Source organism: Primulina huaijiensis, chromosome 1 (assembly GCF_012295235.1).
Source record: "Primulina huaijiensis isolate GDHJ02 chromosome 1, ASM1229523v2, whole genome shotgun sequence".
NCBI lineage: Eukaryota > Viridiplantae > Streptophyta > Magnoliopsida > Lamiales > Gesneriaceae > Primulina > Primulina huaijiensis.
The window spans coordinates 25893923-25910500 of NC_133306.1; the positions used below are offsets into that span (position 1 = coordinate 25893923).

Consider the following 16578-nt stretch of genomic DNA (forward strand, 5'->3'; position numbering starts at 1 on the left):
AAAATAATATTGCACGTACATTAACATTAAATTCTTGAAATTAATAAATGATATTACGTCGATTGTTGCTATTAATGCATCTTTTCATTTTCTTGGTAATAATACAGCGAACTTGTTATAAATATTGTATGATGATTAAATTTTAATAATTTACGCTAGTTTTTTTTGTACTGTGCGGTTTATTTTTTAATTAGAAATTTAATTTAAACAAAATGTTATTTTTATAATTTTTTTGGTTAAGTGAAGACAACATCCATGGTAACTGCTTGTGTAGAAGAGTCGGTGACTTAATAATGTAGATATGTGTATGAATATGTTTATTAAATAAATAATATTATCAAATATCCCAGCATACAACTGCTTGGCAATTAATTTTAGCCTTCAATAATTTTGACAGCTTTCTTCTTTTAATAATAATAATAATTTTGATTGCTTTGGGGGATTTTGAGAGGAATTAAATTATGTAAATTATGATGAAAAATTAAATGTGATAATTTTTCCAAATAATTTTTTTCTATTCATATATACCTGTATTTTATGCAACAATAGCTTGTGGCAATTTTAAATTTGTCATAACACTTTCTAAGATTTTTTTAGTCAATTGTTAACAACATGTATACCACAAACTTTTAATTATACATTTTATTCTTTAGTAATATATTATGCCATGTCAATTATCACATTTCACGTTTCACAAAAAAATATTATGGGATCGTTTAACATATTAATTTTATGTGACGAATCTTATATCCAACCCAATCTATAAAAAATATTAATTTTTATGAAAAAAAATGTCCGACAGATCGATTTTATGATACGAATCTTATATATATGTGAGACCGTCTTACAAAAAATCTACTATTCGCACATATGATGCGATGAGTTTTCCATCTTCTCAAAAACTCTCGAATCACGTAAGACGAAACCGACTTACAAATTAGTAAAGTTGAAGTTAATGAGGATACTCTCAAGAAAAGATTAAAATCTCGAGCTCGAGGACCTCTATATTTAAATAAAAGTTCACCTGGACATTTAGGTTATATGAATAGCAAATCTTCATACCAACAAGCAGTTGGAACAAAACTATTATATGATCAATTTCATTTTCAGCCTAATTATCATTATAAATCCAATCCATCCAATCAAAAAATTTAAAAATAATAATAAAAAGGAAAAAGTTTGCAAGAGTCAAAAAGGGCAGTACTCACTATAGCATGCACATAATAAATCCAAGAAGTGCTTCTGCAAAAAAGGTGGAAGATATAAATATGGATAAATAAAGTCAAAAATTCAAAATTCAGTGGGGGCCCAATAGTAGAAATGGAAATAGAAATGGGCCCTGGCCTTGAATCCGCTCACTGCTGGCCTTGGACCAGAAAGCTTTTTGCCTAACCATCCCTATTTTTCTCACTTAAGCCTGCAGTTTTCACATTTATAGTGCCCAACTTTTCAAAAGCTTGCCTCCCTCGACCGTCTATAATTGGCCGATCTTGATTTGATATTAAAAAAAGATTTATTAATCAAATTGATGGTGTTTTTATTACACTAAAAAAAACTATTGTGAGACGGTCTCACGGATCGTATTTTGTGAGACAGATATCTTATTTGAGTCATTCATGAATAGTATTACTTTTTATGATAAGAGTATTACTTTTTATTGTTAATATCAGTAGCGTTGACCTGTCTCACAGATAAAAAATCGTAAGACCGTTTCACAAGATGATATCAATGTCTAGTATATTTGAAATATATCGTAATTAGACGATTTTCTAATTAAATTTATCGGAATAATCAAATGTAATTGAATCCCATATCTCAAATAACTTAATATCAATCTCCAATAACTCGAATATATCTCTTTTACACATTAAATGTAGAGATTAATTATATTAAAAAAATGCATAACTTGAGAGATTCATGGGCCGATGTCTTTTCACACTTTTCAACCTAAAAAACCTAAATTCAACTCTATTAAACAGATCTCACAATGAATAGACCAGGTTTATTGATAAAATCATCGGACAAATAAGATAGTTCGATTTCATACATAATAGACACGATCTTATTTCTTTATTTGGAGCGGTTATGCGCATGGGAACGTGTCAACTGAAATATAAAATATCACTTAGATTTTATGATACAACTATCTATATACTAATTTCCCGAAATATTCGTCGTATAATTTGTTAAAAATGAATTTTTATATACTATACCTTAAATGTTTATTCTTTATGACGTGATGAAATTTTAACATTTTGATCATCGATATATGATGTCTATTTCTATTAAAATGTGAGAAATCTACGTGATCTGATGATATTAGAATACAATTATAATTATTTTATAAATTAACTCATTAAGATCCACGGGAATGTGATAAATAAATATGAAATCTATGTGCTTATTGTTCGAAATCATTTAATAAAATATATTTTAACACAAAGTGAGAATATCATGATCTTGAGAATTTGGATAATCCCTTATCTAAGATGACATGTTTCACACTTAAAAAAACAATGTTGAATGTTGGGGGAAAACACCCCAATGTTAGTAAACTTTTTGGAGTAGGTCTCATATCCGTGACACGGGTCAACCCTACCCATATTCACAATAAAAAGTAATACACTTAACATAAAAAGTAATACTTTTCAATGGATGACCCAAATAAGAGATTCGTCTCACAAATACGACCAGTGAGACCGTCTCACACAAGTTTGTGCCAACTTTTTGTCCTATTTATGAAAATGTGTGACGAACATTGAAAATTCCCAAAGTCAAAAGAAGTTGCTTCAATTCCATGTGATTTCATGATAAGATAATCGTCATCGATATATCACAAGAAATTTTAGGAAAGTTAAATCCCAGAATTAAATTTCCAGTCGTAACCTGACAAGAATCAATTAGTTTAATGAGTACAAATCGTAGTAAAGGCAATAATAATTACAAGGACCCGTTGGTTAAAATCTGCACTATGATCCAAAAAATTAAAGAACGCTTGAACATAAAAATACCATCATTACTTTTATTAAAGTTCTTGCTTCTATGTTAACACGTTTAATTAAATATTTTAATAGATTATTTTTAAATAATTTATTATATTTTAAAAATATTATAAATTATATGTTTATATAAAGTTGAATGAATTTCGAATAGTCGTTGAGAATTTTATGGACCGAATATTTAGAAAAGATGGGCTTTCTTCCATTAACCCCAGCCCAATTTAGAAATGTCCTTTCAAGATCGCGTGGTTACCGAAACCCTGATTTCAAACTGGTGTATCGCCGAGTGTTTATGGAGTTTTCTGCAACCGAGGTTGCGATTTTTTATTTATTGGATTGAAATTAAACTACCGCCGGCGATGACAAGATTATTGGCAGAAGCTACAATGACCTAACTGCGCAATCACGGTACTTTTCCGTGGGGTCGTTGTGGCTATGGTGAATGTGCCAATATGCTAATCTGAGGCCAGTTTTAGTTTATTTTTAATCTTGCATGTGGAAATTGTGACGGGCTTTTTATTATATTTGATGATGTTTTATGAAATACGGGAAAAGGTTGTTTTTTTTTTTTTTACGATAAAATTACCTATCGTTACATCTTTATGGAGTTGTGTTCGAATGAACTTATCATTTGAGATTCGTGGTTTCGAATTTTTGTGATTTTCGGCCCAATTTTGGAACAATAATTTTTCGGGAGGCGTCGTGACTCGATCTGTAGAACCCAATATTTTTTAAATAACTATATTGTCTTAATTCACTGGTCTTCAATTTTTCGACTTTGATGGCGTCTATGACACTTAATTCGAGTCTGGATGAAAGGAAGTGCTTCGGGTTCAAAGTTTTGATTGAACTTCCTTTGGAGATTATGGAAAATTACGTCAAGAGTGGCATTATCTTGCATTTGCTTGTAATGGTAACACAGAGGCATGATCTTAATTGCATTGTTTGTGCATCTAAAAAAAATTGCGATCGGGTTTATATTTTATTCATGTTGTCGCATTTTATACTAGTGGCATACATTTTCTGTTTTTTTTTTTAATTTCTCAGGTTTTTACACTAGAGTAATATTCTTTGAACGTTTGGTTTTGGAGAGGTGCAGATCCTTGGAATGTTACGTATAGTGTGAAGCTTGACCGAATGGTTTATAGCCGGTCAGTCGTTTGCACTACTATTTCCTAGCTAATTCTGATTACACTATGCCTACTGGCTTCTTATATATGCGTACCAAACTCTAATGTTAAGCATTATGCGATTTTTGAGAATTGTTTGGCTGCTTGAAATTGTATTCTCTATCAATAACACTTTATCTGTTCAATCTACAAATTGTTCATAACAAACTTGAATGAGATCGGGCAATGAGACCAGGGGGGCCTCCTGGACCAGGCTGGAGGCTGGGGCCTGGGGGACCAGGCTGGGGTCCTGGACCTGGAGGACCGGGCTGGGGATTCTTCGGTGGATGCTTTAACGGAATTTGCAACATCGTTACTTCATGGTAAGCAAATTCATGAATCCTTGGCATAATTGGATGTACGAACCCCTTAATTTACTTGTGTAGATACATTATCAAGAATGGCTACCGTCCACAATGTTTCTATGCGCGTGCACATATCCTGATCATTTCTCTTTTTATTGATGATGGTACTGATCCGGCTAACAGTTATTAGTTTTAATAGTTCAATGATGTAATATGCTTCAGTTGAAGGCGTACTAACATTCTGTCGCAAATTATCGTGTGGAGTAATTACACTTGTTTGTGGATTCCATGTCGTACAATTGAGAAACATGAAATTTTCTTATCCCATGATTCTCCTGTATCTTTGCCTTTCATGCTGCAGTTTTTCTGCTCAATGACTCTGAGTTTAATTTTGCAGCTTATCCTGTCTCAGCTGCTGTTGGCTGCTGACTTGCTGTTTCGGTGGACCTCAACCTTACAGACCTCCCATTCCACCTCCTCTTTAATATGGAACCAAGGACTGTCACTCTGTATCTTATTGTTCTAGTTGATAAATTTTACTTGAATATGTTTTATGCTGTATTATGTTGTTCTTTGACAAAAAATTCAATAATAATGCATGAATTGGAAGTTTAATCCCCGGTCAGACCGTTCTTGGTCACTTTGCTGATAGACCGTATATTGGTTTTTTGCCAACTCTGTTAGCAAATGGAACTCAGATGATATTTATTATGCTTTTTGTTATTTTTGCAAACTAGACATTTTATAGTTAAAACACAACCACAAGTCATAACTCGACCTTGATCCCTAAAATTCATCTGGGAAAACACATCACAAAGGAAATACCAGTTAAAGAAAACCAGCTGGTCGATTCGTGTTGCTGTAAAGTAGCATTTGATGTCTCCCACAAACAATTTTAGTGTCAAAGCTGCTAAGGCAAATGGCAAGAGCCTGAAAAGCATAGATTGAAGAGCGACTCTCTTGCTTTCCATTATCCATCCATCAGCCTTGATTTTGAAAACTATTGTTTCTTTTTACGTGTCGATAAAGATCTGAATCAAGCACTCTGTACGAGTTAAATTGGATATGAAAAATGGGAGTGAGGTAAAGGAGCCCAAGTTTCTGGGACAGTACAGTCAGTTAAATTGTGATGAAAAAACTGAACATTTAGGCCTATGGATGGCAAGCCACTTCTAAGATTCTGATTATTTCTTTCATAATCTCTCTCCAGTTCCTACAAACACCAGCACTGAAAGCCACATTCTTTCTCGAGGGCCGATTGCACTCCGATCCCTTGATCGATCTCGACTAGGAAGTCTCTTAAGAGTTCGTATTCAACCAACGAGTCTACCTTAGACCATCCAAGGGATTCACTAATCGTATCCTCGACTGTATGATGAGACCTCAACCTATATCAAAAACCAAACCCTCTCTTAAATTTGCTCCTCCGTAACCTAAATTACACTCCTAAATGAAAGAACTCTTGCACTATTGTCTCTCTTTTGTATTATATCGGTGGAAAGGGTGTTTGTTTATCACATTAAAAATAATTGTTTTGGGCCTTTGTATATGTTTTGGAATTAAGTTTATGACATTGAAAATAACTGTTTTGGGCTTCTTAAAAGGCCAAATTAATTCTTAAATTTTATTTCAATACCTCTAGACCGTCTGGCCTGGGGCAAAGGCATCTTAGGCCACGTCTCAGATCCGCAAAATCATATATCTTATAGGTAATTGTACAAATATAGATAACATAAATACTCTATCCAAAATCAAATTTGATTACAAATGAGTAAAAAGTCAAAATGAATATATATCAAAGTGAAAGGAACTTGCGTTTGTGGGTTAAACAAGAACTGCGCAAACTCAGAAGAACAAGAAACAAGAGTAAATCAATTCTTACAAGCAATCTGTGCTCTTCCAACATAAAAACAACAAATTAAATTATAATAAACATCACAACATAGAAAAAAATTGGAAAGTCTAGGCATATAAATTGAGCAGCACACACAAATTAACCAAATACATCTGCATTATCCCTAATACATCAACACCACCAAACCAAAAACCAGAATCGAACCTAAGAATCCAGGCACGCTCAACCCCAGAGAAGAAGATTCCAGCTGCGCAAACGCCGCGCCAGGTGCTGGCGGAAGCGCCACTGGACCGGGATTTGGCGGGCTACGATTAGAAGGAATAATGGGCAGCGAGGATTCGCTCGGAGAAAGGCCAGAGCCACCAGGTGAAGGCAGAACTGGATAGATATCCGGCGACAGTGCAGGTGGCGCCGCCACGACAGGAGTAGAGAGTTGAGAACCTGAACCAGGTAACAAAGTAGGCGCAGCAGACACAGGCTGATTCTTTTCAAACGCAGATGACAATTCCATAAAGATTGTCAAACTTAACAGCAAGAATATTTTACTTGTTGAGAGACCCATTAATGCAAACTTTTGCTGATATTTTTGGGCCGAAAATGGGATTAATTGGGTACTGAAATAAATGCAGTTGAGTTGATATTGGATTGATGATGGATACACGAATGAATGATTTGTGAAATGGAGCCATCGTGTCATGTTGTGGGAGAAGGTGAAAGCGATCGAGTGATTGGACTAGTGTGATATGAGTAAACAGCTATGCTTTGTTGAACTAAGGGACAAGAATTGTCCGAGGGTATCTGTTCATGAAACACATGCATTGCAATGAGACACATACGGTGTTTGTCTATATATTTAACATACAACTTTCTATTAGAAACAATTAAAGTAGTGTATATTTACAAATAAAATTCTGCCCGGCTAGATCTGGAAATAGCTTTTTTCGATCTTTGCTTCCATATTCAGCCGCATTAATCTGACTCGTTTGACTACATCCACCGACGTTGATGCTGGCAGATGGATTGGGAGCTTCGAAGCGTACCTGTAAATAACTATTTGTGATTTAATTGATATATGTAATCGAAGGTGTTTTCTGGCCCTCTACGAATACTTCCATGTGTTGCAGCGGTTAATCTTCAAGTGAAAGTTTTTACAAACAAGTCTTTGTTCATGACATTTTTTCACTAAAGTTTTACACAAAACTTAATGACAAAATGCCATGAACAAGACCAGATTGTAGTAACTTGAATTTATACAGTGTTCTCAAGTCGCCATTGTTGTTCATTAGCCCTTACAGAAGGTCTCTTTATATAGGAATTTCATAGGGACTAGCATCCGCTGGGAGCATGGTCAAAATCTCTTGATTTCGTAAATTAAATGTGGCAAACATAATCAGAATAATAAGATCTGGTCGCATATAAATGGAAAGTCGCATAATTGTAATTTCCCTTTATTATATATATTTTAGGCCAAATCTCGTAAATATTATAACATTTCGTTATGTACATTGTTGACCAATTCATTCACACGATATGTATGTAATATAATACAAGACTATATATTTTAAAATATTTTATCGATACTCCACGAAATTTAAATGTGACAAAATTAAGTAGATAGCATGATTTTTTTAAAATAAATTAACATTTATAATTGGCGATGCTAAATCTAATAAAAAAATGAGTAGGTCTCTTGTGAGACGGTCTCACGAACCTTTATCTGTGAGACGGGTAACACTATCGATATTCACAATAAAAAATAATACTCTTAACATAAAAAGTAATACTTTTACATGGATGACCCAAATAAAAGATCCGTCTCACAAATACGATCCGTGACACTGTCTCACACAAGTTTTTGCTTAAAAAAATTTGGCAAGGTTTATCACACCATTTAATTACGGGATGAGATAAAACGCGGGACATGAGATATGAGAACTAATTAAGCTTACCCAACAATATTACCTTGATAAATACTAAAGTTAATTGATTAAGACTATATATGAAGAAAGTAAAGATTTTGCTAAAAATTGCATAAAATTTCACGGTAAATGATAAAGAATAAGTTAATATTCTGAATTGAATTTGTTTTTGTTATTAATATGCTCCATTTTTAGATTATTTGAAACTTACGTACTACGTACCCGACATTTTTCATTTTTATGGAAACTTGTCGGTCATATCTACTCGTACCAGTCAATTAAAAACTATAAGGATACAAACAGGTTATTTTTGAAATCACATATAAAAATAATCGATTATATAATAATGTTAAATGACATATTTTTTGAATTTGGTAGAAAGTAATTTTTCCACAAATTTATTTAAAAATTTGGGATATTCAACGAAACCGACAACAACAAAAAACTTGGTAAATGATATGCGTGTCTATATTGTTTTACAGTATTTTAATTATCTTTGCGAAAAAGTTTTGATTCACTTAACCACCCTAACAAAAAAATGTTATAAGTTTAAAAAAAAATCCAATTTAAACCGAGCTTACGAAATAAATCACTCTCATTCCGAAAACGAAATATACAATAGCACTTGCAGTTTACGCTGGGGTCTCGTGGCATTTATTAAGTGTCAGGCATTTGCAGCACATACAACAAAATCTAAACCAATATAACAAATATCTAATTAAAAAAATAAGGAAAAGAAATAAGACAAAAATTTAAGACGTTTTCACTATCGTATTTTGTGATACAGATATCTTATTTGGATTATTCATGAAAAAATATTACTTTTTATNTGGCGGAGCAGGAAGCGGAAGAAACGGCGGTGATAGTAGTCGGCGGCGGTCCATCCGGCCTGGCCACGGCGGCGTGTTTAAGCCACCTCTCAATCCCATACATACTTCTGGAAAGAGAAGACTGTGTGGCTTCACTCTGGAAGAAATACACCTACGATCGTGTCCACCTGCACCTGCGAAAAGCCTACTCCGAGCTGCCCCTGATGCCCATTCCCAAAGCTTACTCCGCCTACTTATCAAGAGCTGAGTTCATACAGTACTTGAACGACTACGCTTCGCATTTCGGGATCCTCCCCATTCTCCACCATACGGTGGAAGCGGCGGCGTACGATGAAGTTGCGGGAAAGTGGAATGTGAAGGCCAGAGATTGTGGCATGGGGTCCGATGAAGTGAAGGAGTACAGGTCCAGGTTTCTTGTTGTGGCCACTGGTGAATCCTGCGACGCTTCCTGGCCTGAGATCGAGGGTTTGCGGAGCTTTAATGGTGAGGTTTTGCATTCGACGCAGTATAAGAACGGGAAGAAGTTTAAGGATAAAAGTGTCTTGGTTGTGGGGAGTGGGAACTCTGGCATGGAGATTTCCTTGGATCTTGCTAACTCTGGTGCGAAAACCTCCATCGTTGTCCGAAGCCCGGTGAGATCAATGCCTATTGATTTTACTCGTATTTGTTCATTTTGATACTGCTACGCAATCCACATGTATTAACGGGATGTCCTCTTAGATGGCTTAAGACTATTTTTGACTTGTTTATCTTACATATTCTTGTGCTTCCACATCATAAAATGCCAAGACTTGGAGGGAAATTGAACCTCATTCCCTCCAGCTACTGTAATTAATTAAAGAACACCTACTCGATTAAAAAAAAAACTAAAGAAGTCCTACCTCTCCAAAAATCTAGCATAGACTGAATTGATTTATTAGCTTTATTGTTAAATTTATATTATTGTGGTTGCAGATTCATATACTATCAAGAACAATGACGCATGTGGGTTTGGTATTATCGAAATATTTAAGTTTGAATCGGATTGATTCCATATTAATTGTGATGAGCAAGCTTGTATACGGAGATTTGAGCAAGTTTGGTATTCAAAGACCAAAAGAGGGGCCATTTGTTATGAAAAATAAGTATGGAAAATACCCCGTTATCGACGTCGGAACCTGTCGAAAAATCAAGCAAGGGGAGATTCAGGTTAATTAATGTACATATAAAATTTCATGATTCTCCTATAGGAATTTAAATAGTGCATATTTTGAAGATTATATAGATATATATATGTGTCTGTGTGTGTATTACTTTGTTTCTAGTTTAAAAGCGAGATTATTGGATATGAATAAACAGGTGTTGCCAGGGATAAAGAGCATTAGAGGCAAAAGTGTGTTATTTGAGAATGGGAATGAATATTCCTTCGATGCCATTGTGTTTGCCACGGGATTCAAAAGATCAACAAAATACTGGCTCAAGGTGAAGTATATTCACACACACACATAAAACAGTGGTGAAGTCTTATATATTTTTTTTTAACAAAAAAAAAAAAAACAGTGATTGTTTTTCACATTATTTAAATGAATTTATATTTTTAAATCTATTAAGATTATAGACTTGGTATAACTCCACCCAAAAGCTAATTAACGAAGGATTGTTCATGTTCATGTATATAATTCTCAAGAAAGGGGGACATTTACTGTTTAACACATCCTCTCTCTCAAGTTCAGGAATGAACAACTTGAGGTGTTGGTAGTTCATAAAGATAGTCTAATACATAATTGTAGATAATATTATGGACTTGAGCATAACTTTATTACAAAAAATATACGCCTAAAAATTGATTGTCCAAATCCATATGTACAATTTGTGAATTCATAACAAAATCTAATATTTATTTATAATATACTTGTTTCGACTATATTTCATTCGCTTAACGTGGTGCCTAAAAACAACAACAAAAAAAATTATTATAGTTGGATTATTATTTTAATTTTATTTTTTTACAGGGAGATGGTTATCTTTTAAATGATGATGGGCTTCCAGTGCGGAGTTACCCTGATGATTGGAAGGGGAAAAATGGGCTTTATTGTTCTGGTCTGGGCCGAAACACTATTTACGGAGCTGGTATCGATGCTCAGAAGATAGCCACTGATGTCAAGGCCCTGTGGTGACTGCCTCCAGCTTTTTTTTTATCCACTTTGATTTATTTTTATTATCATTATTTTANTTCTTCGTATCTTTGAACTCTTCCATTGTGTGTCTTTAACACATTGTTTATACGTATATACTCTGAATATCATTTTATCTCACCTCAGATCTTATAGAAATTGATATCTATACAAGTGAGACGATGTATCATGAACTTCTCATATTGAATTGTGTATTATTTAACGCTTGTTACTTTACCAATATTTGATAATAATTGTAAGGTTCTAATCTTTTCAATCGACAACAATTCAATTACCACGTTTTGATTATTCTATCAAATAGAGATAAATATTACACTCAACAAATTGACATAAGCTAAATGGATGAGAGACATACATTGGAAATTTTGTTGAAAATTTTATAGTATTTTCGCCATAAATTAGGTTTTTCATCATGTAATGTATGTGTTTAAATTCCGATTTATGAAATATTTATTTTTGATACACTCGAACTTTGTGAATTAATGGCAAAAATATATATTTTGAACATACATGATTCGTGATTCCTGGTTTCATCCCTTAGAGGAGAGAACATATAGAAAATTACTATCAATTAGCCACGAATTTCATAATTTGTTCAGTGCATAATTCTTATACATGTGTATTCTTGCAAAATAAGAATATTTATCGTATATATGTCATTACTATTTTTGTTGAAAAAAATGTTTTTAAAGCCTGGGAGAATTGTTTTTTTTTTAATGAATGACGACCATATCGTTTAACTCTCTTGGATAAGAATGAAGAACATATATATGATGAAAAACAAACCCAGTTATGGGGATATATCAAAGAAAGATAAGATCGCTGTTAATGTTTAACTTTCATTTTCATTATAAATTATGAGACAACGCTGAATGTCTCTCGACCCATGTCACGGGACGTGATATAGTCCTTATTAATAATTATAACATAATTTATTTATTTGATATATATGTATAAACTTGTAATATTATTTTTAGAATATAGAGTTTCATATATTTTATTACTAATAATTAAAAATTGATAATTTTAGAAATTCGTTTAAAAAAACCCCAAAAATGTTCTCTGTAGATTGAATTGAGGAGCCACGAAAATTAATCCAAATAATTTGGGCCGAGAAGGCGAAAGCCCAGAGAGCTTAAAATGGACAACTCCGCCATGTGCACGGTAGCTTCTCCGATCATCTTCTGTATTCCATTTTCCCCAAACCCTAGAAAAACCCCTAATTCATGAACATCCACGAGCCAGATGGAAATGCATGATCTTGCACTTTTCTTCAGTTCTTGGCAATGAAACGCGTTTGGGGATTGTCGGAATTCGCTCTAACTGAACAATCTATCCTGAAATGCCGAAACATGCGCACTAATTCGCTCAAAACTCCCAAATTAATCATAAAATCCTCACTCCCAGCTCCGTTTTTTCGAGAATATGTTTCTCAGACTCCTTATAGTTGTTCAAGTCAAACGGCGTGGTCCTCTGTTATATCCCAGTTTTTAGATAAATGTGGTTCTCGTTCTGCTGAGTCGAGAGCGAATGAATATTTGAGAGAAAAAGTTTCCGAGTTGCGGCAAGAGATTTTGAGGCATAACGATAATGTGGAGGGAATTGAGAAAGTTTTGAAAGAAAAGGGTGTTGCGTTGTTTAGAAGATATTCCGATGGATCTGCTGTGGTTGAGCTCTTCACGCAGCTAAAGAGTTTTCCCGTTGTAGCTCTCGAGGTGAATATTTGTTATCTTCTTGTGCTTTTTATTGTGTTTCACTAGTTGCTAAAAACATGTTTATGTGCTGATGAATCCGGAAAGATATGCATCGGCCGGGGTAATGAGTTAAGCGTTTTCCTTTAGTCACGAGGATTACACGATATTTTTTCCAAGATGATCATATAAAAATGTGTTGAATCCGTTGCTTGATTAATCAATTTTATGCTGGATGATGCCTGATTAAAAGATAACATAATGTCATTTATTAAGAAGCTATACAAGCGGAATTAAAAGTACATTTTCGACTCACTTATGCATTGTTTTTCTTGAACCCAAATTGATGGATCCGAACACTTGATAGACATTTGTTAATTTTCAATTGCTACCTGTCAGGTTTTTGAATGGAGGAGGAAACAACTGGACTATGCCTCTCCCATGACAGCGGAGGAGTATACGAAGGGTGTTGTGATAGCTGGTAGATTGAAAAATGTCGCACTTGCTGTTGAGCTTTTTAAAGAGGCTTCTAATAAACAGCTGAAGTCCACATCTTTATATAACGCACTTATGAGTGCTTACTCATACAATGGTTTGGCTATGAAATGTCAGTCCTTGTTTCAGGAGTTGAAGAGTGGATCCACTTGTACTCCATCAATCATAACATACAACATACTTATTTCTGCATTTGGTCGCTTGATGCTTGTAGATCACATGGACGCGACCCTTAGGGAGATCAGGAATCAAAACCTAAGACCAACTGTTGATACATACAAGGCTCTAATTGCTGGTTATATCACAGCTTGGTTGTGGGATGAAATGGAAAAGACATACCTGATCATGAAAGAAGGGTCTCCCAAACCCAACCTGGACATCCATTTGCTAATGCTTCGAGGATATGCAAACTCTGGTAAGCTAGAACAGATGGAACAAATATATGAGATGATAAAGAATCACGTGAACCATAAGGAATTCCCATTGATTAGAGTCATGATATGTGCATATTGTAGGAGTACTGACGTTGCTAGAGTTGAAAAGGTTGAAGAACTGCTCAGACTAATTCCGGATAATGAGTACAGACCTTGGTTAAATGTGATCTTGATTTGTCTATATGCAAAGCAAGATCTATTGGAGCAAATGGAAAATTCAATCAATGAGGCATTTGAGCGTAATGCCTATGTAACAACTGCTAGCGCGATGCGATGCATCATTTCAAGTTATTTTAGGCAGAATGCAGTGGACAAGCTTGCTGTCTTTTTGCGTCGAGCTCAACGTGCAGGTTGGAAAATCTGCCGGTCTCTTTACCATTGCAAAATGGTCATGTACTCATCCCAAATGCGCCTTGCTGAAATGGAGAGGGTTCTTGATGAAATGGGTCGAGTAAATATGCACCGCTCAAAGAAAACATTTTGGATCTTGTATAAGGCATATCAAAAATATGGTCAAAGAAGTAAACTTGAGCAGGTTGTTGGACAGATGTTCAAGCATGGTTATGGAGCACCATTGGCATGAAATTTTGTTTAATTCTTCCTTGAATAGCCAAATGTGTGAGGAAATTTTTTCGCAAGAATGAAACAAATAAGAGTCCTTTGCTCGCTCAAGGAAAGAGATGGGAGTAAAGATACATCAAATTCAAAGGTAAAATTATTATTAATTATGTTACGGTAATTCAAATGCCTTGTGCGTTTTTTACTTGTGTAATTAGTAGTATGATTATCTAAATCATAGAGATCCGTCTCCCTTTTCTGTTGTTATTTATTTACCTAAATAATGTGTGGTAATATTGGTTTTGTGACACCATAAAGACGTAAAAGGTATACAAAGTTACATCTTTATAGAATTTTATAGTACATTATATGAAGTTATTATACGAAATCATAACTAATAAAAAATATTATTCAACATATTAAAATTTTGCTTAAAACGATAGTACTATTGTATTAAATTGAAATATCTGGATTAAGGATAATTGTGAACTTTTAAATTAAATTAAATTAGATAAATTTATCAAAAGTTCAGCCTGACACTTGGCTTGATTCAGATTGAAACTGGTGAAAGCTCAAAAATAAAAGAAACTTGAAAACTGGAGGGTCTTTACACCAGCTTTTCTGGGCCATATAAAAAGAGATTAATATTATTGGAAACAAGATGCAACTGTATGAACCTTGAATTTTGTATTACTTGAAAAATTCACATTCATCTTTGAAAGTTTGATTGTTTTTTCTATATTATAGTTCTTTGTTTTATGTAGATATGTTTCTTGTTTCGTCAAATATTCAGTCCCCCAAAGGTGTCCATGCTTCACCGTATCATTCACCAATGACTAGGACTTCAACTTACAAATCTCTACAATACCGACTCAAAAAAAAACCTTGTCCATGTCAATAGGAAACGGCAGACATTTTTAAGTAGACAATCCCATTTCGCGGAATGTCTGAAATGAACATACGACGAGTCATGGTATAATCTGGATTCTTAATAACATCAGGAACTGTGACCCTTTGGGTGCTTTATTTATGCCTTGTAGATACAATACAGAATCAGCGATGTCTATCATGTTCTACATTTCTGTGATACTTGATCATAGGATCCTTGCTGAGAGATGTCCAGTTGTAAGTGGAATCTTGACGATCACATATTAAAAGTTTGTTGCTCTATAACTTGTGATTCTTGTCAGTCACGTAATCAGTTTCTTGCTGTACACTAGCGTTTCTCGACTTCCATCCACTCATCGGTGTGTACTCGTTATTTAACCTTCAATATTTTTCTTTTAAGAGCTGCCTGTGAGGCTGACAAGGAACCAGTACCCAGCAGAATGGTTATCCCCTCCGAGTATGTGGCAATTGTATGGTTTTCATCTACTTTTATCAACTTCTTGCTCATTGTTTATTGATTCTGAAATGATCCTGGAAATTTGCATCAAGTTTCATGCTTTTCAATCATATATATTCCCTGTTGTACGATAAATCTTCCCACCAGAGGTTTACATACTGATGCATACTGCAAATTGACAGTACAAAAAGGCTTTGGTTCAAGTCATTTTGTGGGATTCATATTTTGCAGCAATTTGATTAATTAAACCTTTGGATAATCAGGCATCGTGATTATCATGAGTAGAATTACATTCAAGATGTATTATCTATTTATTTTATATATAATTAGACTAATTATTGTAACTAAATTGAGATCAATTTAGCTTTGTTGAAACTGCCAATATGATTTATATATATGGGAATAAAGATACCACCAACCAAGAGTCCCGGGCGTGCTACTTGCCATGTCCCAAAATATATCCGGCAATTTTTTTAGGTGAGGATTATTATTTTACTCCAGAAAATATTAATTTAACATTTTATTTTAATTTTCTTCTCTTAAATGGGCAACATTATGCTTAAATATGTGTTTCCTTATTTATTTGTAGGCAAGTGTACCGATTTTAAAATGGTTTTATAAAACATTTTTAGAAGAATAAATTTGTAGTTGGTTATTATTGATAACACACACCTTAAAATTGAGATAAAAATGTAAGCTGATTAATATCCAAAATATAAGTATCAATATAAAATTGTTAGCAACAAATTCGAGTAAGAAGATTGTGAATCTTCGTGATTTAATATCAAAATTTATCAATATCAT

At 34.0% G+C, this 16578-nt stretch overlaps 2 protein-coding genes and 1 long non-coding RNA gene across 6 annotated transcripts; all 3 read left to right on the forward strand.

Annotated features, from left to right (window-relative positions):
• The first annotated feature begins 4303 nt into the window (after nucleotides 1-4303).
• On the forward strand, nucleotides 4304-5088 carry LOC140989458 (uncharacterized). The gene is made up of 2 exons (XR_012177484.1): nucleotides 4304-4491; nucleotides 4871-5088. It is a non-coding gene; the product is annotated as an uncharacterized lncRNA (long non-coding RNA).
• Nucleotides 5089-9073: 3985 nt separating this feature from the next.
• LOC140972966 (probable indole-3-pyruvate monooxygenase YUCCA10) lies at nucleotides 9074-11285 on the forward strand (the record flags this gene model as incomplete). The annotated part of the gene is made up of 4 exons (XM_073435461.1): nucleotides 9074-9709; nucleotides 10032-10265; nucleotides 10416-10538; nucleotides 11069-11285. Coding segments are annotated over 4 exons (1158 nt in total), but the record flags the coding sequence as incomplete, so codon positions are not given.
• A 1059-nt stretch (nucleotides 11286-12344) lies between these two features.
• LOC140989464 (pentatricopeptide repeat-containing protein At2g30780-like) lies at nucleotides 12345-16081 on the forward strand. Of its 4 annotated transcripts, none has more exons than XR_012177485.1 (3): nucleotides 12345-12966; nucleotides 13342-14580; nucleotides 15194-16081. XR_012177485.1 is itself a non-coding variant. In XM_073458661.1 (2 exons), the coding sequence occupies exons 1-2, from the start codon at nucleotides 12538-12540 to the stop codon at nucleotides 14452-14454; spliced, it is 1542 nt and encodes a 513-aa protein (XP_073314762.1). In that variant the 5' UTR covers nucleotides 12345-12537; the 3' UTR covers nucleotides 14455-14599. The 4 variants fall into 4 exon arrangements, 1 of the variants encoding a protein (XP_073314762.1); XR_012177486.1 differs by having other exon boundaries at nucleotides 15530-16080; XR_012177487.1 differs by having other exon boundaries at nucleotides 15718-16078.
• Nucleotides 16082-16578: the final 497 nt, after the last annotated feature.